Source organism: Dermacentor variabilis, chromosome 10 (genome assembly GCF_050947875.1).
Source record: "Dermacentor variabilis isolate Ectoservices chromosome 10, ASM5094787v1, whole genome shotgun sequence".
NCBI classification, from domain to species: domain Eukaryota; kingdom Metazoa; phylum Arthropoda; class Arachnida; order Ixodida; family Ixodidae; genus Dermacentor; species Dermacentor variabilis.
Window position 1 is genome coordinate 46414133 of NC_134577.1, and position 26217 is coordinate 46440349.

General features: G+C 48.0%; 2 protein-coding genes across 3 annotated transcripts in view; one reads left to right on the forward strand and one right to left on the reverse strand.

The window, feature by feature from the left end:
• Lk6 (MAPK interacting serine/threonine Lk6 kinase) overlaps positions 1-23858 on the reverse strand; it is a 106413-nt gene extending 82555 nt beyond the window's left edge. The window contains exons 1-2 of the mRNA XM_075672607.1: positions 23736-23858; positions 8203-8416 (exon numbers count right to left, since the gene is read on the reverse strand). Of these exons, the coding sequence (XP_075528722.1) occupies positions 8203-8416; positions 23736-23759 (238 nt within the window). The 5' untranslated portion in view covers positions 23760-23858. The remainder of the gene's footprint in view (positions 1-8202; positions 8417-23735) is intronic.
• A 538-nt stretch (positions 23859-24396) lies between these two features.
• The window catches only part of LOC142560467 (uncharacterized), a 60400-nt gene continuing 58579 nt past the window's right edge, over positions 24397-26217 (forward strand). For both annotated transcript variants that reach the window (XM_075672600.1, XM_075672601.1), the window contains exon 1: positions 24397-24541. In XM_075672600.1, coding sequence (XP_075528715.1) covers positions 24524-24541 — 18 coding nt within the window. In that variant the 5' untranslated portion in view covers positions 24397-24523. The remainder of the gene's footprint in view (positions 24542-26217) is intronic.

Below are 26217 nucleotides of genomic sequence, written 5' to 3' on the forward strand. Positions count from 1 at the left end.
TGCTGGTGCCGCTTTCCAACACTATCCGGATGGAGGATGTTATGAGCGTCCGCTTTGGAACGGGGAGGCGGGTTGCGCCACCAAGCTCTTGCTAATATACTGCCTAATGTCCTACCTCGGTTAAAAAATAAATAAAGAAAATAAACAATATCAACTCACACAACCAAATTTTCTGACCACATATTGCGAACTTTGCTTTTGTACGTCTCCGGTTTCTGCCTACTTTTCTTCCACCAATCTTCCAATCGCCTCTTACTAATCTCTGTTGTGGACATCTTTACTTTTCCCCTGCTCTCGCTGAACCCAAGGGCTTCAAGGAGGCTAGTGGTGCCTAAATCGGCCGCTGTGTAGATGTCTTCACATTCTAATGAAACAGCTCCATCGTTTCCCTAGCTTTACCGCAGCAAGCACATGCTTCTTCCTTCTTATATCTCGCTTTATAGGTGCGTGTTCTAAGGCATCCTGATCTCACTTCGAAAAGTAATGAGCTTCTCTTTTGAGTTATTTTTTTACCTGATTTCGTTTTTCACTCTTAAGTAGTTACTCATGGCAGGTTTCTTTTCTATTGCCGCCACCCATGAGATTATTTCAGCCTCTCTGACTTTCCGCTTGACGTTCTTTGTTGCTGTGTTTCCCACCCTAAACTTGCTAGTAAGCTTCCTAGTTCTTTTCCTCTACTGTGAATCAATGCTTTTCCTGTGCAGATACCTAAACACTCACCCAACCCATTTACTTTCTTCCATATTCCTCAGTCGTTCATAATTTTGTTGCGAGCTTCCCTCACTTCAAAACTAGTCCTGCCCATATCACCCTGCACAGCTTCATTTGTAGTCTTCCCGTGAGCGCCCAATGCGAGGCGACCCATCGACGTTTGGTTCCCATCGAGTCCTGATTGTACCCCTGATTTAAAGCAAACAACCGCATTTCCAAAAGTAAGTCCTGGAACCATTACACCTTTCCACATACCCCGGAGCACCTTGTACCTATTGTATCTCCGTAGCGCTCTGTGCCTCCCCCATTATGGCTGCATTTCTCTTCCCCTTTACCGTTAGTGTTTTTCTTGTGTTTCCATATATATGTACACACACACACACACACACACACACACACACACACACACACACACACACACACACACACACACACACACACACACATATATATATATATATATATATATATATATATATACATATATATATTGCCTTCGTTTATCCATATACCAAAGTGTTTATATTCTCTTACCCGAGATATTTCCTGGCCCTGTATTGCCACTGTCTGCTCACTGCTTCTATTGAATACTCGTAACACCCGATTTTCTAACACTAAATTTCAAACCTAAATCCTTGCCTTCATGTCCGCAGATATTAGTCAGACGTTGAAAATCATTTTTCTTGTTAGCTAGCAACACAATGTCGCCCGCATAAAATAAACCTGGAAGCTGCTGCTCCACTACTGTACCCGCCTGTTTGTATGAGAGATTAAAACCGATATTACTTCCTTCTAGCGCCCTCTCCATCCTCGCCACGTACATCGTAAACAGCAGCGGGGATAAAGGGCACCCCTGCCTCAGTCCCTTGTTGATATCAACTTTCTCCTCGCTCCTCATTTCTTCCCATTCAACGCAAACAGTATTTGCGAGGTAAATTTCTCTCAAAAGCTCTCTCAAAAGGATGGCGCGCGCCATCCAACGTAGATGGCGCGCGCACCCTATGAGCCGACAGTGGCGGGACGAATTTCGAGCCGCTCGCCTTCCCCCCTCCCCCATATTCCCTCTCTCTCTTCCGACCGTCACGCGGTCAAAGACCTCTTCGCTCTCGCGGCGTCGCGTCGTGAGCGGACCCAACGATGCCGGCCCGACGCAACGAGCGCACGAAACCGACGCCAGCAGCGCCAGCGACGAGGATAGCGAAGGGGAGGGGGGGGGGGGGCACTAGGAAACGGAACGCAGCCACACAAGAGGCGGCGCACAAGCTGCGAACGAAACCCCGCAACGCGAAAAAGAAGCGAAACGGACGAACACAAAGCGAAAGATCGCCGCGCTCACGAACGAAGCACGCCAACGCTTGCACCCCCGGTGAAGCCGGCTGCGCAACCTGCATCAGCGAGAGCCGAGTGAAAGAGAAAGCGAAAAGTAGCGCGCACGGGCGCTTACGCAATCGACATCATTGCTGCTGCTGCTGCTGTCGTACGCGAAGGCTAAGAGGGGCAAGCAGAGATCTCGGAGATGAAAAGGGCACGCGCCCAATGCGGCAGTAGTCGCAACAGCGTTGGCAAACTGGGGTACATAGGTTGTGAGACGACATTTTGTCGAATCGACGTGAATGTTACGCTGCGTCTTTGATACCTTACAGAGAACTTTGGCCCATGTGCGTATGTTTCCCCTTGCTATCTATATACCTGTTCTGCTGGCAACTAAATTTTTCGCCAATACGGTTTTGAGGTTTTCCGTTGTCCTCCAGGCGCTGCCAGTCGAGCACTCCTTGGCTTTGGAAGTGGTGACTTCTGCGTGTTTATTTCTCTTAAAATGGTAATAAAGGTGACCAGAAGCGACAAACGCGCGAGTTGGCATGAAATCATGGCTAATTCAGAGCGCGAACTACTAGGTCAAAAGCAAAGGCACGAGAAGACACAAGACACAGCGCTGTGTCTTGTCTCTACCCGCGCCTTTGCTTTGGTCTTAGTAGTTCGCGCTCTGAATCAGCCACAATAAAGGCGTCTTTAACGAGGACAACCGAGGAGAGGCCACACATACACACACCCGGTAACTCAGTTCGCATAGCGGCGCGCGCGTGTGTGCGTGTGTGGTTTCGCCGGCCTCTGCTGCCCTCGATACTTTAGTTCATTCCTTAAAAGACGGTAGTCAGGCGTTCAACGAGAAAGCCAAGGGTGGAGGAGCAAGAGGAGGAGGAGGAGGCAAGTCTTCGTCTGTGGAGAACACCGCTTAAGAAGTAAAAGAGCCTAGGCTAAGAAAATATACCGCACCCGAACGATGCCGGTGCAGGAAACGCGGGGTGCGCGCTCGACCCAAAAGATTCCCGGGAGCAGGAGGTGCGGTACACGGGCGCAAGAAGCATATAAAATTTCGCGCAAAGCAGCAAAGAACACAAGGGCGGCAAGACGAGAGAACACCAAAGGCAAGAAAATCAAGAGAAGGGGGGATAGAGGGGCCAGGGAACCGCCCACGGGAAAAAAGTGTGTCGCGGCAGGTTTGTGTGGCGGGGGGCGGCGGCGGTGGCTGGGGGGACACACGGCTCCAGGGAGAGAGAAAGGAGCGAGGGAGAGGGGGCAAAATGGCAGCACGCTGGTCGACGGCCCGCCAGAAGAGAGGGGGTCACGAGGGCGACGGCGTTTTTTTGTTCTTTCTTTTTTTAATTACCGCAACGGTCGGGCGACCGCGAATAAGAACGTCAGGACCAGGCGTCCTCCCGCCTCGAGGACATGCGTCGGAAGACAAAAGAACCCGCCGCAGACACCTATACTGTTTATTTTTATTAAATGCATTCTCTGCCGTTGCATCCTGCAGACAACGCAATGGCGAACATGAGCCACAATGCGAGGAGTGCGGTAGCTATCTGTTTCCACGAGGATTCATAGCCGAGCGAAAACGTCGATATGACGCTAACAGATTGCGGCTATGCAGCTCCGTAAAGCCGCTGCATCTTACTCGGAGAACTGGGACCGAGCCAACGGCCGTTCGTGGTCGCATATGAAGCAGCCGCACATAGAAGCGCGCTCCGCGGAGGGTTCGCTTGCTCCCAGTTATTTAGACACTGCCGAAGCTGCAAGAACGATGATCATACTTCCATGATAACGCTCCGCCGTTCTTTTTCTTTAGCAGATGTAAGTCGCTGGAACCTCGACGATGCCACGCAGTAGAGGGAGCCAGTACTGCGGACGACCGTCCAATGCTAGTGTAGTTGTTATCGCCATCGCGCCCAGGTCGTAATCTGGGACGCTGGCTACAATAAAAAACAGCACAAGTGCACAGGCGGACACGTTAATGCGTGCAGCACTACGTATGTCAGGAGTGGAGAGAGATTTTTCTTTTTTTTAACGCGCGTGTTGCAAATGGTTGCCTTGAACCAAGAGTCGCGCTACAACGAGTCTTCCAGCCGTAACCAGTCATCGCCAACTGCCGCATGCCAAGCTGAGACTCCTATGGAAGCCAGGCTCAATTATCTTTGAGTGTGTACATGTGTGCCGTCTTAACCTGCAGTGACTAGACGCGGCAAGCACGCAGCAGGGGGAATTTCATCCAAATCGTCAGTCGTTTCCTCTAACAAACATTATCGTTTCAACTTCATTGATATTTCATTTTTTTGTCACACGTTCTGGCAACATGTCACGTGACGACGCGCGGCTCTCGAGTCTGAGCCGCCTCATTCGCCAGCTCGCGGTGCAAGTATGAACTTGCAGCCGGAAGGTTGACACAACACCTGCCGCACACTATCACAGATCAAACACCAGCACAGAGATATCGCTCGCGCAGGTTAAGCGACGGTGAATTGCTTCCTTCTCCTGCACACAATTGCGAAATGGAAGTATACGTATTCGGTTCTTTACCATTCATGAAACTTCTGCCACCTTGCGGGATTTCGCAAAATTAATTTGCCATAACCCATGCCCCTGTTCTTCGAGTTGACAATTCAGCCTTGATCTGCAATCTGCTAGCCTCCTGGTTAGCTCAGATGTATAGAGCGGCCGAGAGTAAAGTGCAGTGGTCCACTGGCTCGATCCCCGGACCATGACGAACTTTAAGCATGAAATACGTTTGGCTCCCGCTGTCAGTGCCCTTCAAGTGACATTGAGCCAGAAGTCAGAGGCGTTATCCAGGCACTAAAACGAGAACAAAACGAGATTATCCGGGCAGCCAGTGAAAACATTAAAAAAGCGGTCTCTAGCCCCTCCCCCCCCCCCCCCCCCTGTACAGGACCGCATTACACAGGCTAGTTACCGCCAAAACACGATACAAAAATATCGCTTCCGAGTTCTTCCTAATGTTTGTTCACAATATCGCTCAATCTGTAACTTCTAGTGCGCTTACGTTTCATTTGTTTGTTTCCGATAGCGACGTTCAAAAGGCAGACACAGGGCACCACACACTTTATTGTCATCTTTTGGCGCTGAACGCTCAGCACCAGCGGTCCGCGAGTTCCGCGGCGTGGGTTTTGCGTCGCCTCGAGAGATGGCGCCACGCCGCGTGGCGCCTCTTTCAGGCGCTTCTAGCTGCCGCGGTGGCTTAGTGACTACGGTGTTGCGCTGCTAAGGACGAGGTGGCGGGCACGTTAAAGATCCCCTGGTGGTAAAAATTACTCCGGAGTCCCCGACTACTACGTGCCGCATAATCAAATCGTGGTTTTGGCACATAAAGCTCCAGAATCCATTCTTATAGCTGGGCAGTGCACTCTTGTGTCTCCTTGGCGTCTTTCGCTGCCTGTGGTGCGGCTTTCAGCCGGTTTTTCTTATACCCGGGCTGCGTCCATATGGTCCAATGCACAGTATGGCGTGGTGCGGTGTGATGTACCGTTGCGAACACGCACAGCACCCATTTTAAGATTGTGGGTAATATTACCTCCAGCCAATCTGCTTTGACGGTTGCCATGTCATCCTTACATCTACTCACGATTACGGGAGAGCCAGCAATTTTTCCTTCAAAACATTCTTTCTGAGAAACCCGTACCGGTTTCTTTTGTAGCTTCGTCTTACGACCGGGTGGATGGCAATTTTATTTCCCCGATAAGGAATGACGCGGCATATGACAGTTGACTCGGAACGAAAAGCGAAGGTCAGCGAAAAGGAAGAGAAAAAACAAAGTGAAGAAGAAGAAGAGAATGCTCAGGCCGTTTCGGCACCTGGCGGTTCGGGAATCCTGCCGCCCTTGGCACTTCGATGCCGCAGGGCCGTCGAGGGCCGCTGCCTCGCGGCGCAGCGTGGCAGCACAGTCCACGCTCGCCCGAGCTGACTCTCACTGCGAAGGCAAGCCCGTTCGCCCGAAAGAGCAATGTACTACAAAGAGTGCACAGGTCGAAACGAGAGAGAGAAAAACAAGAAATGAGTACGACACAAAAACAACTGCGCGATGCAAGCAGACCGGATACGTCCACGCTTTTTTGTCGGGAGTGTATAGCGGCCGCACAGAACCGCTCGTTCCCAGGAAAACAATCTCACCGACCGTTGGAGCGCCCACAGCAGCCTAATTAAACAACAGTAACGAGAAACATCTGATCAGTCGAAACTGACAACCCGTGTCCTTTGAAGATAATCTGCTTACATTACTTTGGCTGCAGAAAGTTGATTATTCGCGAAAAATAATATGAAGGGGAGGATTCACTTCGAACCCAATCCGCGCGGCGCTGATGACGTCAAAGCTTACATTGTATATTCGCGTATTGCGACCCTTGGCAAAGGTCTCGAAAGTTGTCATATTGAGTATTACAAGTGCTCTCAGATACAGTATAAATTTTCTACACCGAAAAACTGTTTCTAGGCAGTACTGTGCGCAGACGCTGTCAAAAGCGGACGTCGTGGGGAGCCGGTGCGTGAATGTCAGTAACGCTTTCAGCTGCCCACTGGCATTAACAGCGACCTAATGGCGATTTCACATGTATAGTATAACTATTACTATATCTTAAAAGACATTTCTCTCTGGTGAGTTCAGATGTTTGAGCCACACGGTTTGACGTACGTTCGCGTGACCACACCTAAAGAGCACATTTCCAAGCATATGTATGTGCAGCACCTCAAAGGAAGCATTCTTACATCGTAACGCAGGACTTGAAGGCGATTTTCGGTACCAGACGCCAGAGAATTGGTACCGCGTGTATTGCTATAAGGTACCTGTTGCACTTTTATATTGTTGTTCAAGGACGACGCGCATATCTAACGAACATGAACATACGAGCCAATAAAAAAAATTCGGTATAACGAATTCGTAACACGACGTTGGAGATTGTAACCGAACTCATTATTCGGCATTTACCGAAGTATAGTGTTATGTCGTGCAGTGCATTCTTCCTTTCGGGTAATTTTTTATTTGCCCACTTCTATGGAGGCACTGCTGCGTAGCGTCGTAGGGTGCGTATGAGGGGTGGCTCCGTATACCCACTCACTCTTGGGGAAGCACGATGCTCAGCTTCGCAGTAAACGAAGAACAAAAACAAAAACGAGATGCGGTGTGCCTTTTTTTCAGGAATTAGAGCGCCAATAATCACATGGAAAACGCCAAACACAAGACAGCAGCTGTAGTGATTATAAGAAAATAACTCCCCGAACGCAAGAACAGACCCGCTTGAAGCGCATGCGACAGGTGTGCGGTGCAAGCTCTCGCCCCAGGTTCTCAGCATCATCTACAATACACGTCAGCTTAATCTGACGTAAGCAGATCAACTTCAATCGAGTGCGGTTTATTTCTCGACACCGGCGCCTCACTGCGCAAGTTTCACAAAAGGCAGGAACCCAAGAATTCCGATTGTCGTGCAACGCGAATAGCATTCACACTTGGCACTGCCGGCAAGGCGCCGAGAAAACGCCCCACAGGTCGAACAAAGGAAACTAAACTCCGCTGACAGAAACAGCCCAGTGCAAAAGGCGACGGTGAGTGGGGGGGGCGCTGTAATGCAGTATACAACATCGAAAATCACAGCTGACAACACAAGCCACCCGCACAAAGATGCCGTGCTGTTACCACCGGTGCACAGCGCGTAGCTTTTTAACGATCGTCTTTGTTGCTAGGAGCCCCACCTCCCCGGGAGCGGGCCGCCAGACGGGAGGGGACGCGCGCCTCTCCTCCTCTCCCAACAAACCAAAACAAACCAGCGCGGCACATGCAGGGATGCACGCGGCGTCCGCCGACTTCTTTACGCTGTCGTCGTGGCACACACACACACACACACACGCACGCAGGTCGCTTGTGTTTCGGACCTTGTCAGTATGTACAGATGACCTGATCGAGCGAGCACACACACACAGGCACGCACGCACACACACACTACGGCTCCTGCAAGAAGCGACGCACACGAGACAGCAGGCCGCTCCACCAAAACCAATCGATGCACTACGCCGTCGTCTTCGTCGACTGGCCCAATTTTCGGGGGGCGGGCAGGTGCGACGCGCGTCGTCCATCTCGCGCGCGCGCGCTCTCTCTCGGGGCAGTGCGGGCTAACTAAAAGGAACTGACGGCGTGACATGCGTGACACTCACCGATCGCCAGGAAGTCTGAGCACGGCGTGCCGACGGGGGTGTCGTCAAGGATCAACACGTCGGTCGGCGCCGCAGCGTCTCCGCCGCCGCCGCTGCTGCTGCCGCTGCGGCGTCGGCCCGCGCAGGCGGCGGTCCGGCCACTCTCGTCGCCCAGGGCCTGGCCCGCGGCGTCGCCGGAGGCGTCGACCGCCATGGCACACTCGAGGAAGACCTCCTGTTTCATGGTGCGGCAACAACGGCAGCGGTGGCGTCGTCAACGCGCGAGAGAAGAGCAGACGGCGACTCGGCTTGGCGCTGCTAAGCCTAACCGCGGAGGCTGCTGCTGCCTCGTCGTTGTTGACGTTACGGCTGTTAAACCCGAATTGAGACGTTTCGCTCATCAAAGCACCCAGACCCTTCCCTTCCCGATAAAAAGCCAGATCCGGTGGCCAAATTGTGGAATTTTGGAGCGCGGGGCAAAAAGGACAGATTGTGAGAAACGAAGAAGAAGAAGAAGGCAGCTTAAAAACCAAGCCCTCCTGAGGCCGTAAGCGAGCCCCGGCGAGCACAGCTCGAAGCTGTAGCCCCACGAAAAAAACGCAACCCCTCGGAACCTTACACCCCTTACATTGGCAACGCACTCGGGGACTGCCGGCGGATCCGCTTATATACCCGGGCGGCCGGCCAATCGCGGCGGGCCGCCACATCACGTGGCAACGCGCCGACACATTACGCGGCTCGTACCCGTTATCCGACGCCACAGAGCGCGGCGCGTCTGGTAACCGCTTACTACGGACGGCGGCGAACAGCCGTGCCTTTTGCGTGCGCGTCGCTCCCGTTTGTTTGTTATTTGCATTCTTTATCGGCGCGCGCGCGGCGCTTTCAAGAGAGCCCCGTCGGGCACGGCCGGCAGCGCACACAAAAAGAGCCTCCGGGAAATGAGACAATGGGCCGGCCACCGAACGAGATTAAGCCAGGCTTGCGCGCGGGTTTGGAAAGGCTTCGCTCGCTCTATTTTCATTTCTGTTGTTGTTGTTGCACCCAGTTCTTTATGTACTCCTTATTTCCCGCGTTTCAAAGACACAGACCGGCAAAAGTCTCGCTGTCAATGGGAAGCAGCGGCGGATGGCACCGGCCAGTGTGGTACGTGCCACCGAAACAATGATGGTTCGCGAAAAAAAAAAAAAAAAAGAAGAGAGCCTCGAACGCTCGAATTTCCGACCGTTGCTTCGCTCACCGAGTGAGACGGCGTTTAAATGACAATGGGACGGTTAGGCAGGGACGTCAGCATCCCCCAAGGCGCGGCATAATTCAATTCTCAGGGGGGTAAGCGTCAAAACATCGCGATCAATCAGGCCTTCTTCGACGAATCAAATGCGCGTGAAAGCAACCGAACACACGCCGGCCCCCATGAGGACCAGACAAATTCCTTCACTGAAGGTGTCACGGAGAACGTCTCCCGCGCGTCGACTGCTGGTTGACGATTTTTTTTTTTTTTTTTGTGCACAGGCTATACAACTATATACGCACGGCGTTGAAGGTTCTAGCCTCAACTCAGTTCGCTACAGCTGTGTTACTTGACGCAGGAGATCAATCGGAAATGTCAGCTAACGACTGGATGACATAGAGCACGGCCTAGCCGTGCAGCTGAAACGATACTCCAGGGAATTAGGGGCTGAAAGACGAAAATGGACGAGCAAATGTGAGAAAGTAAACATAGATAAATAAATACAAAATGAAAACTCGGAAGTGCTCATGCTTCCCACGATTGAATGTAATGCGAGAGCATTGTGCGTCTTGTCAGTCAAAATATCGACATCCGCATGACTTCCATTTCATGACTGTGCATGAGTTATGATATTGTGAGCTAGTGCTGCTGTCTGCGAGACGGCAACGCCACCTATGGTCAACTGAAACGAGACACTTGTTCGCTCTTAAACACCGTACACGTGTACTTAAGATATATATATATATATATATATATATATATATATATATATCCAAGACCCGACGCCTATCACTTGATTCCGGCTCTCGCAATCGCTTCAGTCGCGTGCAGCCAGCAAAAACATAGCCTTCGAGATCCGCAATATAGAGAGGGCGTCATCACGGGATCGTGGATTTGGACACCACCTATTGCTGTGTACAACATACCAAGCAGCTGTCGCTATAAAACTCTACTGACAATACCTATCGCGCTATAAGAAAATTTAGCACCCCATTTCGGGCTTATCCTGTCCCCAAACAATAGTCACTTAAGGTGCTTGCCTTATCTTACGCTGACCACGCGGTACGTTCTAGCCACGAAAGGCATGACATAGCGTTTTCCTGAAAGGAAATGATATCAACGCGACAGCGAGCGCTGACGGCCCCACGTCGCCGAAAATCCGGTGTCGGCTTATTACAACTTATATTAACAATATTACAACTTCGACGACAAATTGAAGCACTAAAATTACCTTTTGTTTTTAGTGAAACATACGAAATTGGTCCTTTGCCCTAAACCACATCTATAACGCCACTGAGATCATGACTAACAACGTGCCGCCACGTTGAATCATTAACTCCTGTCAGCACCAAAATATTCTTAAATGCTAATCTTTCTCTCGCCCCATACTTGAGCGGAACAGTTTACCCCTGACAACACTAAGCAGCACCGACTCTACTGCGCAAATTAAAGTTTAACGTCTTACTATTAAAAAAGTTTTTTTGTATCATGGCCACGGTGCTTTCTTATTATTATTGTACGGAGCGCTTCAGAAAAATTCATTTTCCGGTTTTCATAGTGCCTTTGTTTATACCTGTACATAACCATTTCATCTGGATTGTTTGCATTTATTGTTAGACATTTCTCCTCCTTGACGCTTGGCGGCCGTACACCTGCGTAACTAGAGTTACTGTATATGCTACCACAGGTACGCTATACAGGTTACTGTATAGCGTACCTATACAGGTACCACAGCGTACCACAGGTAGCTATACAGGTTACTGTATAGCTACCTGCGGTAGCATATACAGAAACTCTATGCGTAACCACCTTCGTTCTCCCTGTCACGTGACTCTCTTCGTCACGCCACTCCACCGCTTTCCCTTCCCCGCTCCGTCGCTCCCACTTTCCTATACGCTCCAGCTGCCCTGGCGAAGACTGACTTCTCCGCATCACCAAATACCTAGTTTTGATCTGCATAACGCAGTCGTACAAAAACACTTTCGAGGACACATATCCTGCATAGGTACTAGGATAAACCCAGCCACACCTTTGATTAACTGCCATAGGCATCGATCGGCACGTATTTCAAATCCGGGTAACAACACCGACGACCCAGTTTATCTCTCGGATTAAAAGGCGAAGGATAATGAAGGCATTCAATAATAAAAGAAACGGCTCTCATACGAATCACAAATACTCGATCTGTAAGAATATGTGCAGGACCTGACTGCAATGCCTGCGTTACGCTCTTAAAAGAAAGGCCGTTGTAGTTACTATACACCTAGTTGTAACATCATTTACTGTATACCTTGGCATAACTACAGTTGGCAACTTAGACCTAGACAGTAACATTGCTGACTAAACAAGGTAGTCACTGTTACTAATAACCCGCCGTGGTTGCTCAGTGGCTATGGTGTTAGGCTGCTGAGCACGAGGTCGCGGGATCGAATCCCGGCCACGGCCGCCGCATTTCGATGGGGGCGAAATGCGAAAACACCCGTGTACTTAGATTTAGGTGCACGTTAAAGAACCCCAGGTGGTCGAAATTTCCGGAGTCCTCCACTACGGCGTGCCTTATAATCAGAAAGTGGTTTTGGCACGTAAAACCCCATAATTAAAAAAGAAAAAAAGCTTACTAATAGGCCTCGGCTACCAATTTCGAATGCGGTTGGCACCACCGGACATACGTGTTTCTGGATACATGTTACAAACCCGGGTAACAACGCCGAAGACCCAGTTTATGTGTATAGAGCTGCCGGATCAAAAGGCGAAAGGAAATGCAGGCATTCAAGTGAAACGGCTCCCACAGCAACCAAAAATACGCGAGCTGTAAAGCATGATGTATAGGACTTGATTACAATACCCGTGTTATACGCGAAGGAGTCATAAAGGCGCCTTTTGTAGTGCGCACAAAGTAGGCAGAACTTCCTGCAGTCCCGAGAAGGGGTCATGTTGAAAATTCTGTTGTTCATACGAAGGCGCGAGCTGCACTAAGTTTTTCGATGCAGTCAGGTGTTGTGTAACACTGGCAAGCACAAATTATGTGATCCGAAAATGAACCGTTTGCACTGTATGCCGCTGTACTATACAGCTTGAATCACAACAGCCTAAATTCGCTCGCCCAATTCCCCCTCCCCTTCCTTCCCACTCCCCTTAACCAAATACGATGCGTTGGCCTACAAACAAGAAAAATAGCAAGGAGATCGCTCCTGTTCGCACTGTCCGAGTGTAGCGTAATTTGCAATGCTACAGTTACATTGTTACGCTTCCCGTGTTACCACTCTCCTCTGCGATGCCCTCGGGCCTTGTGGGTAATAAATAAATAAATAAATAAATAAATAAAATAAATAAAAAAATAAATAAATAAATAAACGTAACATGAATTCACGCGTGTATATTTAACACCTAATTGTTACTTATGTGACAAAGATTAAAGAAATAAATGAACATGGTTGATGCTTTTTTCAGCGGAATTGGTCATGACAAGAGTTGGGATTTCCGGGACATGTCCCGGTTTCGAGAAATGTTCCTGTGCTGGTGTCAACTATGCTCCCGCATGCATCTACCAAACTGCTTGCACCTGGCTTTCAGAAACTTTGTTGGCCCGAAATGTCTCAAATTTACATTGGCTGTCCCGGACCATTACAGATGGTCATGGTTGTCTATTTTTTTTTGAAATACTGTTTCCAGAGATCTAAACTTGCTTGCACCCAATTTACCATACAAATTTAGGTAATATTTTCACCTTATCAGGGCGCACTATAGTGGTTTTCCCTGCCTACACTGTAAATAGTAAGCGTAAAAAAAAAGAAAACAAGGAAAACACGGAAAATTTATAGTTTTACTAGAGAAAATCCATTTCGGCATAAAGCGATAACTTCAATTTTAAAAATGTGCTTTTTTTCTGTTTATGGTCAAAGACAATTTTCTTAACAGAAATTTGTCCTCATACAGTAACATGAGAAGCTTGGCATCAATACTGTGAGAGAAATGAGATTTGCTCGTACCTATACTATCCTCAATTAACATTGGAGTGCACTTTCTCCAGCCACACAAATATAGGGAGATAGATCTCGTATGCGAGGTCCTAGAGGTCTTAGTTTCCGAATAATATACAGCTGCAATCAGAGTGAGTTCATGAGGTTCAGATCATGACTATACATACTCGTACAGTTGATACTTGGATGTGTCTCGTAGGACCGGCTGTATGGGCGAAAGATGTCCTGTCAGGTGGTCACATATATGTTCCACGTATAGCGCGCTATATCTGTACATGTATAATCTGTCACAACTGCATTTCAACATTTGACTATCTCGTACTTCATGAAAGCTGCAGTCATGCGTGGAGTAAAAGTTACCTTCTTAATAAAATGAACTTTTCTGTAAGATTACAGAAAGACAGGCCAACAGAATACAGAGACAACAGAAAACATGCTACCAAAATTGTCAGTCTTTTTTTTTTTTAATGACAGTAACGTGATGTCTACTGCGTTCGAATCACTTTTGCTGTAAACTGTCCTTTCATTCCTCTAAAATTGCAATACCTGTAAAAGTACCACATTTATTTCATGCACATTCGGGTGTCATGCGCTACCTGCCGCAGTGGTTCATGACGGGTGTGCGTCCAATTTCAGAAAGCTGGTCTTTAAAAGCGAAAAGTTAACGTTATCGCAACAACATACCTGTATAGCTTAACTTTCATTTCAGGCACTCCCTTAAGAAACGTGAGATTTCTGCCGCAATTCCATCTGACTAGTCGCCCCGGGCTGCGCAATAGTTCGTGTCTTGTGTGTATCTGTAGTGTGCTGCACGTTCTATAATACTAGGGTGTGAAGCCTTTCACGAGCTACCGATGGGGCTGGCTATCAAGTCCCGCAAATGTTGCATGCGCCGAGTCCATGCAAGGAACAAAATTAGCCCACTTGTTTGGGTCCCTTTCATACACCTTAGCTCTTTCCCTACGAGCATTGCATGCGATTGTCATGTGCAGGCACAAATACGCGGCTTCGAGAACCTATGGATTTATACCGGAGCGCAGCTTTTGTTCACCAGCCAACTTTTAAATAATATCTTAAAGGAACAGACACAGGTTGAGCGAGCAGCCGCATGAGATGTTAACACATTTTTTTTTTAATGGAGAATAAAGCAACATGTGTTTTGGTGGTCAGAGCCTCATAAACATGTTGAATAATAATAATAATAATAATAATAATAATAATAATAATAATAATAATAATAATAATAATAATAATAATAATAACAACAATAACAATAATAACTAAGCGTATTTCAGTGCCTCATGCACTGTCCAGGAACGTGTCCAGATTACATGGTGTTGTATGCGCAAATTTTGTCCAGGTTTTTGTAACGTTCTTCTCCAGGTTTTGCGAACTCTATAGTCATAACCAGAAAGTGAAACGTGTATTTCAAAAAAAAAAAAAGCAGTGGCAGCTTCATTCTACATTCACAAATGCAAGTCCATAGATGCGCGCAGCTTCTCTTTTTAATTAGTTTCGCTAGACGGACAACGCAAAGGAAGCGATAGCAAGCACGCGAGGTCTGTAGAGCTGCGCAGCGTAAACATCACCCCGGAGGCTACCAGGCGTCATAGGTAGCGACGGTGAGTGCGTATGTGGCCAAACTGCGCAGTTAAGCTCCAGCGGCGGAGCTCCACCATGTTTAAAAACTTTAGGCGGTGGTCCTGCTCTCCTAAAAAGACAAAAGTTAAGAAGGTTCAACGCGATTGTAAGAAGGCTAACTTTCAAGCCATTGACAATGAATTATGGTCATTTATTAACCCTTTTTTATTGTTTTTGATAAACGTTCGGTGTAGCCTAACTGTAATATATCTGTAGACCAGGGACGTCTATTAACTGAAAAGTGCATGCATAGCCATGCCATCATTTGTAATCCGCGAACACCTTGTTACAACATATATCATGCGCCTATATAACAGAAAATGAACAAAAAAAACTTACCTATCATTTAGCTAAATCATCTGCGAGTAAAACATGTTGGGAATCTCATAATGCTGCCAGTCAAAAGAATATTAAAAACACCGAACTACTTGACCCGCACGAAAAACTGCACACACACACACACACACACACACACACACACACACACACACACACACACACACACACACACACACACACACACACACACACACACACACACACACACACACACACACACAAACACAAGCGCGGGCTTGTATATGTGTATAAAACGCGAAATAAAACCAGGTCAAGAAAGACACCGGACGAGCACTGACTGCCAACAAAATGCATTTATTCTGCGTATACAAAAATAAATGCCCAAGAAACAGAGGGAGGGGGCTTCCCCTTCTCGCTTTCCACCCCCTCCCTGTTTCTTGGGTACATGTATTTGGGTCTGCGCATGCGCAGTACCATCGCCCCCACTTCTTGCGTAGGCAAGCCGCCTGCGTCCCCTAATCCAAAACTCTCTATTATGTCCCATGAGGAAGAAAATCCGGCGTGATGAAGCGGTGGCACCGAAATATAGCTGACGGCGCAAAGAGCAAAAACACGCCACGAAATGCTCGTACTGACGTCACATTTTTAGGGAAGTTCCTGCAAACAACGTAAATTAATGCCTTTGAAAATAAAAATCTGGTAAGTTTCGGTCCGGGTGGGAACAGAACCCGGGCCTTCGTGGTGCGAAACGAGCCCGCTTCCCTGACGCCATGGCGACTACACGGTTCTGGCTGACTAAAGGTGTGCCTAGTGCTTACGTCATTGCACACGTCACGCCGCAGCCATCTGGTTGAGCAAACGTGTGAGCTAGTGCGCATGCGTCGTTGGGCACGCGACGGCGCAGCCAATGGGGAGGAGGTGACGTCATCAGTGTCTTGCATGATCTCAGGAGTAATGCAGAAGATATAGTAAACGATATAAAAACGTTAATTTGTTGTCATTATGGGTAATTAATGTGAATTAAGTTGAATCACAGTGAAGTGAATTAAAGTTAGAACAAGTCAGGGTAAGGTTACTAAAGATGGAGTAAAGTGAATTAAGGTGAAGTGAATGAAGGTGAATTAAAGTGGATTAAAATCACGCAAGCATATACTTAATTGATTGTCATTATTTTATTTACAAGTTTACCTATGTTCAGCCAGAGGGCATTAGAGTAAGGGGGTAATTTAGCATTTATACACCAAAATATTGCGCGTGATTCAATATTATATCAAAAGTACAAGACATGCGATGGGCTATACAGAAATCCTCGTAACACAAATTTACAGACACACATACAAAAGAACAGCCAAGTACAGACACGAACACAAAAAGACAGACACAAATACAAAACAGTCAAGTATACACACGAAGTTAACAATGAGAATATTGCTACCACTCTTACAAGGTTCCGCAGTTCTGCGAAAAGTTCATCGCCACAAGCGAGCGCTTATGCATAAAAAATATTGCCCGTAGTAATGCGTGCGTGATGGAATATGTCACATAAAAGTACAAGGCACTAGCTGTACAGAAATCCTTATAACACAAACTTACAAACACAAACACAAGTACAGACATGAATACAAAAGACAGAAACAAATACAAATAACAGACACGTACACACACGAACTGAACAACGAGCACATTGCTACGACTCATACACGGTTTCACACATCAGCGAAAAATTCGCCGCCACATGCAGCTTAAATGACATCACGGGGGGAGTCGATTCCAATAACTTGTGGTACGGGAAAAGAATGCTTTCTTGAAAGTAAGCGCACGAGACGGTATGTCTTCTTATCTTAAGCATATGATCAAGTCGGTGTGAGATACGTGGGCGGCTTGAGATATCAGCGCCACTATTTAGTGCAATGCGATCGAAGTACACGTTTCTTACAAAACACATTCGAGAAAAAGGGCAACGCGATGCAGGCATCGCCCAGCCAAGGGAGTTCTTGAATGCACTGACGCTGCTTTGAAACGTGTATTTGTAACGAAAAGTGCAGCTCCGTTCTTTATGGCCTCAAGAGTGCGTATAAGCTCGATTCTGTATGTGCGTATTCCCAGCGATTGAGGTATATTCCAACACAGAACGAATAGCGGTTACATATAGAACTTCCTTAATGTATTGTGGAAAAGTTAAGCATGCGTCCTGTTTTAAATGATGCGGAATATATGTCGGAGTTGAACGATAAATCGCTCGAAAAGTTACACCTAAATACTTAGCTTCGGTCACTCGAGCAATCGCTGCATGACTACTTCAAGGGATACTGTACCTCGGGTGGACTGCGTCTGCGCGAGGAAGGTATGCATGTGCTTACATTTCGCAACTCGATCTACATGGGGCGATTCATTACGCAGCGCTTTCCAGTAGGGCCCGCCTATTCCTTCGCGGTCATTTCTTCGGGAAGGTCTTCACGGTAACTGGGTGCGATTTGGTGCAATCAGGTCATATATCTTGCGCAAGTACAAAGAATACCGGCAAACGGACAATTCAGGGGAGCATCTGACATTAAACCAAAGCTGGCGGCGCAGGATCTCCTGCAGTCACTCAGGGACAGCGAGGGTATCAAAGCTCAAACCATGGGCGGTCTGTGGGTTGGGGCCATCGGGGAGAGCACAGGGAGGCGTTCCCATACACGAGCGTTTGTCCGCTATATCCACGAACTATGGAGGCGTCGGTGAGCCCCCAACCCATGGACCAGTCCAGGTTACGACCTCGGTGTCTCCGTTGCCCCTCTGCTGATCCGGAGGGGCCGCCAGAAGTGTGCTAAATAATGACACGCTGTTTATTACACAACGTGCCAGTGCACTCTCACTTCCCTCGTGGTCTGGCAGAGGAGACTTTAGATCTCATGTGCACTCGTGAGGCGCCCGTTTGGCGGCGTCTTTATTTGCGCATGCTCAATGCTCTGATAGGACCAAACCACACAGTAAAAGTAAATTCCTTCCCGACGAAAGAAGCGCGAGAAAAAAAGAGGCGGGCCCTCCTGAAACGCACTGCAAAGAAATACACTTACTGTACCCTTGGAACAGTGATGTATGCCAAACGAAAAAAAAGTAGCTATTAGTAGGCTACGTTGTCGAATAAGCTTCTTTAATTTTTTAAAAGAATTTACACAGAATTTGTGTGGCACCCTCACCTACGTGTCCTATCTGTAGGGACGATGAGACCGTAAACTATTTTTCTAATTTCTTGTAGGCAGTCTCACCCGAAACGTAGTCAGACGCAGACTTGCCCGAAAGGCGAAGACAGGCGCAGACTTGCCCGAAATTTGTAGACAGCTATACGAAGAAAGGATATCAGTTTTATCAACCGTATAAGCTAGTAGACATTTGCTTTATTAACTGTAAATTAACAAGCACGGTGTTATGAGCGAAGAGGGAAACAAACACATCTCAGTCGATGAGAGTGGACGCCCACGCCAGTCAAAACGCTGGCGTGAGGAAGAGTGGTAGCAGCAGCGAGCGGATTGCCCTTCGTGCTGCCTCTCGCTTTAACACGAAGCGGCGAGAACACAACGCGCACGAAGCTATCAGCCTTTGGCGCACCTAGACACTGTACTCAACACAGATCGCTTTCAAGATAAGGCCCGCGAGGCCACGAGGCTAACTGTACTCACCTCAAGACGGGGCACGCGCGGTCGCACTCAGCCGCGCCATACGCCGCCGCCGCCGAAGCTGCCGCTGATGTAGAACACCCCTCCCCTGCGGCGGAAGACGGCGCGCTTCGCCGCTGGAGTAGAACCGCCCCCCCCCCTATTGGTGCTTTGCACACGGCGGAAGACGGCGCGCTTCGCCGCTGGAGTAGAACCGCTCCCTTTCGGTGCTTTGCGCACGGCGGAAGACGCCGTGCTTCGCCGCTGGAGTAGAACCGTCCCCCCCCTCCCCACCTTTCGGCGCTTTGCGCACGGCGGAAGACGGCGCGCTTCGCCGCTGGAGTAGAACCGCTCCCTTTCGGTGCTTTGCGCACGGCGGAAGACGCCGTGCTTCGCCGCTGGAGTAGAACCGTCCCCCCCCTCCCCACCTTTCGGCGCTTTGCGCACGGCGGAAGACGGCGCGCTTCCTCCCATGCGCGCGCGAGATCAAATTACCGTCCTCTGCTCACCCTCGCACGCTTTCCCCCACACCTATATATACAACTATACGGCGCGCGGCCAACTTGCGATAACACTTGGACTTCATCGAATCGCGACGGCGACATAAATGCGCCTGATGTGTTCACATAATTGCGATCGCAATAAAAAGGAGCCTTAGAAAAACTACTCCGCCTTCTTGGGTCAGATTTAACTGATCAAAATCCACTACTCTTCGGTGCCTATATCTACTCTTGGGCACCGCGACGGGAAGGTTAGCGCAGTAATCCAAGTTTTTCATTGAGGATCAATGAGATTTAAATTAGAAATTCAAAATTTTAAGCTTTATTTTCTTTCAACCAAATTGAAATCGAATTGTTTTACATTGATGGTTCTCGTGTATTACATTCCATGAAATCAGTCTTTCAACCTCTTTCGATTCACTTATAAAATTTTGCCCTGCTATTTTGTATTTTGATCAACGCGATTCTTGGTCAATGCCCCCAGAGTGGGTACGTGTAAATATTTCTTAAAAATTAAATGATGGGGTTTTTACGTGCCAAAACCACGATCTGATTATGAGGCACGCCGTAGTGGGAGACTCCGGAAATTTGGACCACCTGGGGTTCTTTAACGTGCACCTAAATCTAAGTACACAGGTGTTTTGGCATTTCGCCCCATCGAAATGCGGCCGCCGTGGCCGGGATTCGATCCCGCGACCTCGTGCTTAGCAGCCCAACACCATAGCCACTATGCAACCGCGGCGGGTGCAAGTATTCCAAAAAGTAAACTTATATAGTACAGAAGCGCTTCCTCGCTGTACTTGATATAGGCGGGTTAGGATGGATAGTTGGGCGTGTTGGTTGAGCATGATCTGAAATGAAGGCGCTAAAACGACGGTGGACGAAGAAGGAACACACAAACACACACAGGGCGCCACTTCCAACAATGTTTAATCATTTAATCAGAAACTGTGATTGCACTCCTAGTATAAATCAGTGGCGTTTTTTCCTGATTAAACATTGTTGGAAGTGGCACCCTGTGTGTGCGTGCGTGCGTGCGTATGTGTGTGTGTGTGCGTGTGTGTGCGTGCGTGTGCGCGCGTGTGTGTGCGTGCGTGTGCGTGCGTGCGCGTGCGTGCGTGCGTGCGTGCGCGCGCGCGCGTTTTCCTTCTTCGTCCACCGTCGTTTTAGCGCCTTCATTTCAGATCATGATAGGCGGGCGTTCAAATCATTCTTATCCTGCAGCACAACACACCATTCACACACGACCTTCTGTTGTTCCTGGTAAAAAACACTTCCATCGCATGCCTTAAATCGCTATGACTATACATACCTATATTCGTGGACTGTACTTAGTCCGCCAGTGTTTGACAGCGCTTTTCGTTCCTAAAGATTACGGGGTTCTTACGTGCCAAAACCGACATGATTACGAGGCACGCCATAGTGGGGGACTCCGAAAATTTGGACCACTTGGGGTTCTTTAACGTGCACCTATAAATCAAAGCGCCCGTGTGTTTTCGCATTTGGCCCTCCTCGAAATGCGGCCGCCGTGGCCGGGATCCGATCCCGCGACCTCGTGCTTAGTAGCCCAACACCATAGCCACTAAGTAATCACGGCGCTGCCATGTTTGTCCACGCGGTGACGCGTCCATTGCTTGCCTCAACTGCCTCCGTGTTTACAATGGGTATGACACCGGTGCGGCTTAACAAACCTGTTTCTGGAGATATCGTAGACGGTGACTGGGTGGACGACGCGAAGCTTTGGGCAGGGCTTCAGAGAACATGCAAAAGCGATTTGGAAGCTGATTAAGCCATGTCCCAGCGGCACGAGCAGCAGTATGGTGCTCGTTTTAAAATTAAGCGAGGCTAAATATGCATTCCAAGCTATCCACACCTTCCGCTCATGAATTGAATCGCGATTGGTGTGTTCTACTCTTCGTTCGTTATTTGGCAAATATTTTGAAGCAGCGGCTTGTCCCATTTCTAACTCGATAAATTTCCATAGTGCGGTCACTATCTGAATATTCCTGCCTAATCGTTCGCGGGTATGCTCAGTTCCGATATGTTTGTTCTTGCTGTGCGTAAGGCTTGAAACGTGGCCGTTCAATTTGTACATTGTAATACCTTGTAGCAAAGACGTGTCATCGCTAGTAACTGGCTTACTCTCGTGGACCGTGACGAAACATTCAGCTTCGACCATTCCTGCGCTATCGATGTAGTTCATTTATTGTGCGTGTACGGTGCGCATATACTGAAGTGCGCGCCCGTTCACCCATTGATGCGTTGGTGATAGAGTGGACGCAAGTTTCTGGGCATGTTGGGGTAGATGTGTGTAGATACTGTGCGCGAAACTGAGAAGAAGCGGCGCTATTCTCTTTGTCATTGTTTAACGGGCGGTACTCGCTCTTGCCGACGTTCCGGGGCTGAAGCACTTTCTGTGAAGGTTAGCGACACAACGATGGCGGATGAATAAATTTCGGCATCCTCGAGGAAAACGATACATATCGTAGTGCCGGTAACACGTACGGACAGTTGCAGCAGCGGTCCGCGAACTTGGCCCCAGAGATGAATTTCATTCCTTTATACGCCAGTCACTCACTATTTTAGCAGTAAACTACTGCACACATCCACCATCCGCATAATATAATCCATCATGATTGGAGCACGGTGCGTTAGCGAAAACTCAGTTGCATTTCAGACAGCTGATCGCACATAAGCAAGGTAGACGCGGTAGTTTCGTATTCGCGCGCTGGCTCCGAGGCCACGCGCGGCGAGCCGCCGAAAGCGCCATCTCGTTTCTGTAGAACAAACAGCTCCGCGAAAAGTGTTAATATCTTACGCTACAATCGGCGTTCTTTTCCTAGCAACGGACCCTTTTAGATGTGTATACGGCACATAAGTCCAAATGTCTTTTTCCCCCCACGACTTCGTATGGTTTTTAAATAACCATTTATTTCGCGCTTTTAGAAATCTCGTCATAAAGCAAGCATTAATTCTTGTAAAGCCTGTTTGCAACGAGGCCTTAAAAGTGGTTGAGAGGATAACTTTTCCGGTTTTTAATGCGTCAGCATAAGACGTGTGAAGGTGTGAAGCGTGGGAAGCTGGTCAAGTGGTAGAGGGGACGGCTGAACTAAGATTAGTAGTAGTAGTGTGTGTGTGTGTGTGTGTGTGTCACAATGTTTCTTGCTCCGTGGCTTATCACGATACAGTATTCTCCTGGGAAACGAAACCGAAACTAGCATGTAAAAAAAAGAACTTATATTAAGTTATTCACGGCGCTCTGAGGCTTGTCACCATTTTTTTTGTATGCTTTATATGTGTCTAGGACTTCCATTTAACGCAAAAAATGAGTAGCCAGAGCGTAGCCGGTAGCCCTGTGCTGGTCACCACAGTTTACGCGACCGTTTCTGCAAAGCGGGGAGGAAAAACAAAACAAAACAAGAAACCACATTTTTACCAATATTTCAAGAAAGAGTAAGCTTTCGCATACGACTTTATGCGCTACGTCTGAAATTGGCGAAGTACCACTTCCCGAGAACAAATTTTCGTAGCAGACTACGATACGGTTTCGGTTTCTCGGTAGGCGCTGACACGTTTTCGTTCTGCACGTACAGAAGATGGAACTGCTCTTTCGTATCAGTTAATACGCAGCTATTCTTGTACATGGACACAAATTTTGTGAGGCTTGGACGCAGTTTTAAAAAAAGCGCTCGGAGCCGGAGCAAACAGCTTTCGCGGGGCGCAACGGGGCGCAACCGCATGGCACGCAACCTGTGGGAGAAACACCGCTACGTTGTACCCGTACACCAGCGCACAGGTAAGTTGTGCGCAGTTTGCTAATCGACGTCGCGAGCGGTAGTTTCAACAACGACGAAGGCAGCAAATACGCTGATATGAAATAAAAACACGTATTCAAGACAGACGTGCGTAAACATGATATGCTATATTACCAGTTGACAGCGGCTTGCCAGTTTCATGCCCCTACCCGCAATGTTACAAATAACGCTAGAAGAATAAGTGCATGCAACGTTAAACGCTTGCGTATCACTTACAAAGGCATGTAACGAGCTAATGGGGCAAGGAGATCGCAATAACCTTGTTTACGCCCCTAGATGTGAGGTGCTCACCATGTGATACGGAACGCTGAGCAGTGCTCAGGAAAGGGCTGTATTTCTAGCAAAATTACATATTCTAGAACTAAGCGTGCATGCACGTTAACTAATTTAGCGTTAAATATTCATATGCAGTACACTTCATGGAGTGACAAGCCGCAAATACTTTCACGTACCTCATCTAAATCACCGCAATCCATGCTTCCCGTGCCGACCGACCGGCAACATTCCGAGAGTCGTCGCTGCCGAAGATAGACCACCTAGCGAGCACTATGAACATCATGTGCCTGTCTACGAGCTTACCAGGTGGCAGCAGCTTATGGGCTAAGATAGAATTTGCCCCCCGTCACCGCACCTCGCCACTGCAAGCATGCCGCAAGGTTCAAGGGTGCACCATAGGTGCACTGCACATGACTGCACCGCGGCGGTACCTTGCCTTGCAACCCGCTCGCTCGAACGCGGGGGTGCAGGGTGCACCTCGAGGACTCGAAGCCCTAGGTGCAATTCACCGTTAATTGGTGCAGGAGGTGGAGAGAAACTTCGCTGAATCGAATAAACCTTTGGCTGTGAATAGTCTGCGAATTGATGCGAACGCTAAAATTCAATGCGTCTGCATAAGCTGCATAAATATCACGTTCCAAAGCCCTCCAAACTAAAATAACTGAACGCAAACTAAAAAAATAAAGCAGGTTGTACAATGAAATGGAAGAAACAGTTATGTGCTTTTAATTCAGCTTTTTAGGTTATTTTCGTACAGCTATGCAGCGCTAAAACTGCATGGCGCGAAAGTGACGTCTACGCGATGACATCCAATCAGAATCGCCAATATTCGCGCGAAAGCGGCGGGCGATGAGGCGTCGGAGTCGTCCCCGGCCGCCGGTGGTGTCTGGTGCGCCGTCCTGCTGGTCCTTAGCCTCGAATCAGTGGACGCCGATGACATCAGTGGAGACGTGGTAATCTCGCCATGCGTCCTGGACCCGAGGTATGTTCTGTTAGCAGTGCACAGGTTAGCTACATGACGCGACTGTGGTCACTACTAACTGTAGTGTTGTAATCTCTTGCAACCGCGACGCGGGGCAACCATATAGTTTCGGAACTGTAGGACTCCTTTGAGTGCGCACGTCGCGCCCGTTAAGTCACTATATTAGATGTCATGAATGACCTGATGTCTCAGGAAATGTTGCTACAGATTTATAGTCACTGCCTGCTGCGGCGCTTCTGGGCGCATTTTTGCACGTGCAACATAGTAACGTGTTTGAGACTGTGTGACACAACGCCGGTGTTGTTTACCTTCTGGATATACGGTGCTCAACGCTAGCAAAAATTCTAATACAAAAACTAATAGCCTATGAGGTTATTGACACTAATACAGTCTATTATGTCTATTAGTGTATTAGTCTAATAGATCTATTGGTGTATTGGCCTATTAGTCTGATAGGTCTATTGGTGTATTAGTCTAATAGGTATATCGGCGTATTAGTCTGATAGGTCTATTGGTGTGAAAAAAAAAAGTTTCAATGCGCCAGTTACAGAATGAAAAACGCATAATTGCTAGAAGCATTTATTAGCACACAAATATTTTTACAGATTTCTCTTTCGAGATCTTCGTCAGGTCAGCAATCTTGATTGCCAGAGCTTTTACTCCACCACTTCGACCAGAGAATGCCCTTTTGGGGTGGTGAAAAAAAACCTGGGCAGAAACGTACACACATATCGAAACATTTAAAAGCAGGGGTGCTAGTTCTACCACTAAATGTTTAAGCAGGCAATATTTGCTTCTAAATTGGAATAATATGGCCCCGTAATTTCCAAACTTAATTTTAGGACAAAGTGTGATATGCTTAGTTCGACATGTTTATCATAAAGAAAAATGACGCCATCTGATATGACAGAACAATTAGACAGCACATAAAATGCACCTAATATGTTCTGTGAGTTACATCGAAACTGTAGGCAGATAAGGAACAACTTTAGACAGAAATCTTGCACACCATTGTTGGAAACATGCATGTCACTGCTGCTATGCGCACAACAATCGGCCCAATGACACAGTACTGAAGTGCATCCACCATTGGGATAAAAAGAAACAACTTTATACTATACTATAGAAGCATAAATAAGTACAATAGTTAGCTCCAAATGGAAAGGAATCGGCGCCGGCGAAAACACATCACATCGATGCACGCTGATAGATCCACGAAGCACAGGGGTAAAAACAGTTGCCTTCTGTTGTTTTGAAGTCACACAACACCCATATCCAAACATAATACTGCAGGAATAAGATTGCGCAGACGCCAGCACCTCGGGTTCCTTAAAAATACATCGTTCATTCACTAAAAATCGCGCACACCTCGCCTTGACATGGCTACAGCACACTGCAACATTGCAGCCGCCAATGCACACGTGCTGTGCCCAACTACGGCTGACTACGGCCGTACTTTTGCGATCTTCCCGCCTGCCGTGTTCCCTTCTCTGCGATACTGCTCATTGATGTCAATAAATATTACGGCCTTTTATACGCGGTATTAAGTTATCAATTTAGGTTACAAGTTTAACACTGCTTTGTGCGCACTTCAACAGAAGATACGGGACTAACGAAACTTCAGTGGCAAACAACTATGGTTGCTGCGATTGCACCATCGTTCGTAAACCCACCGG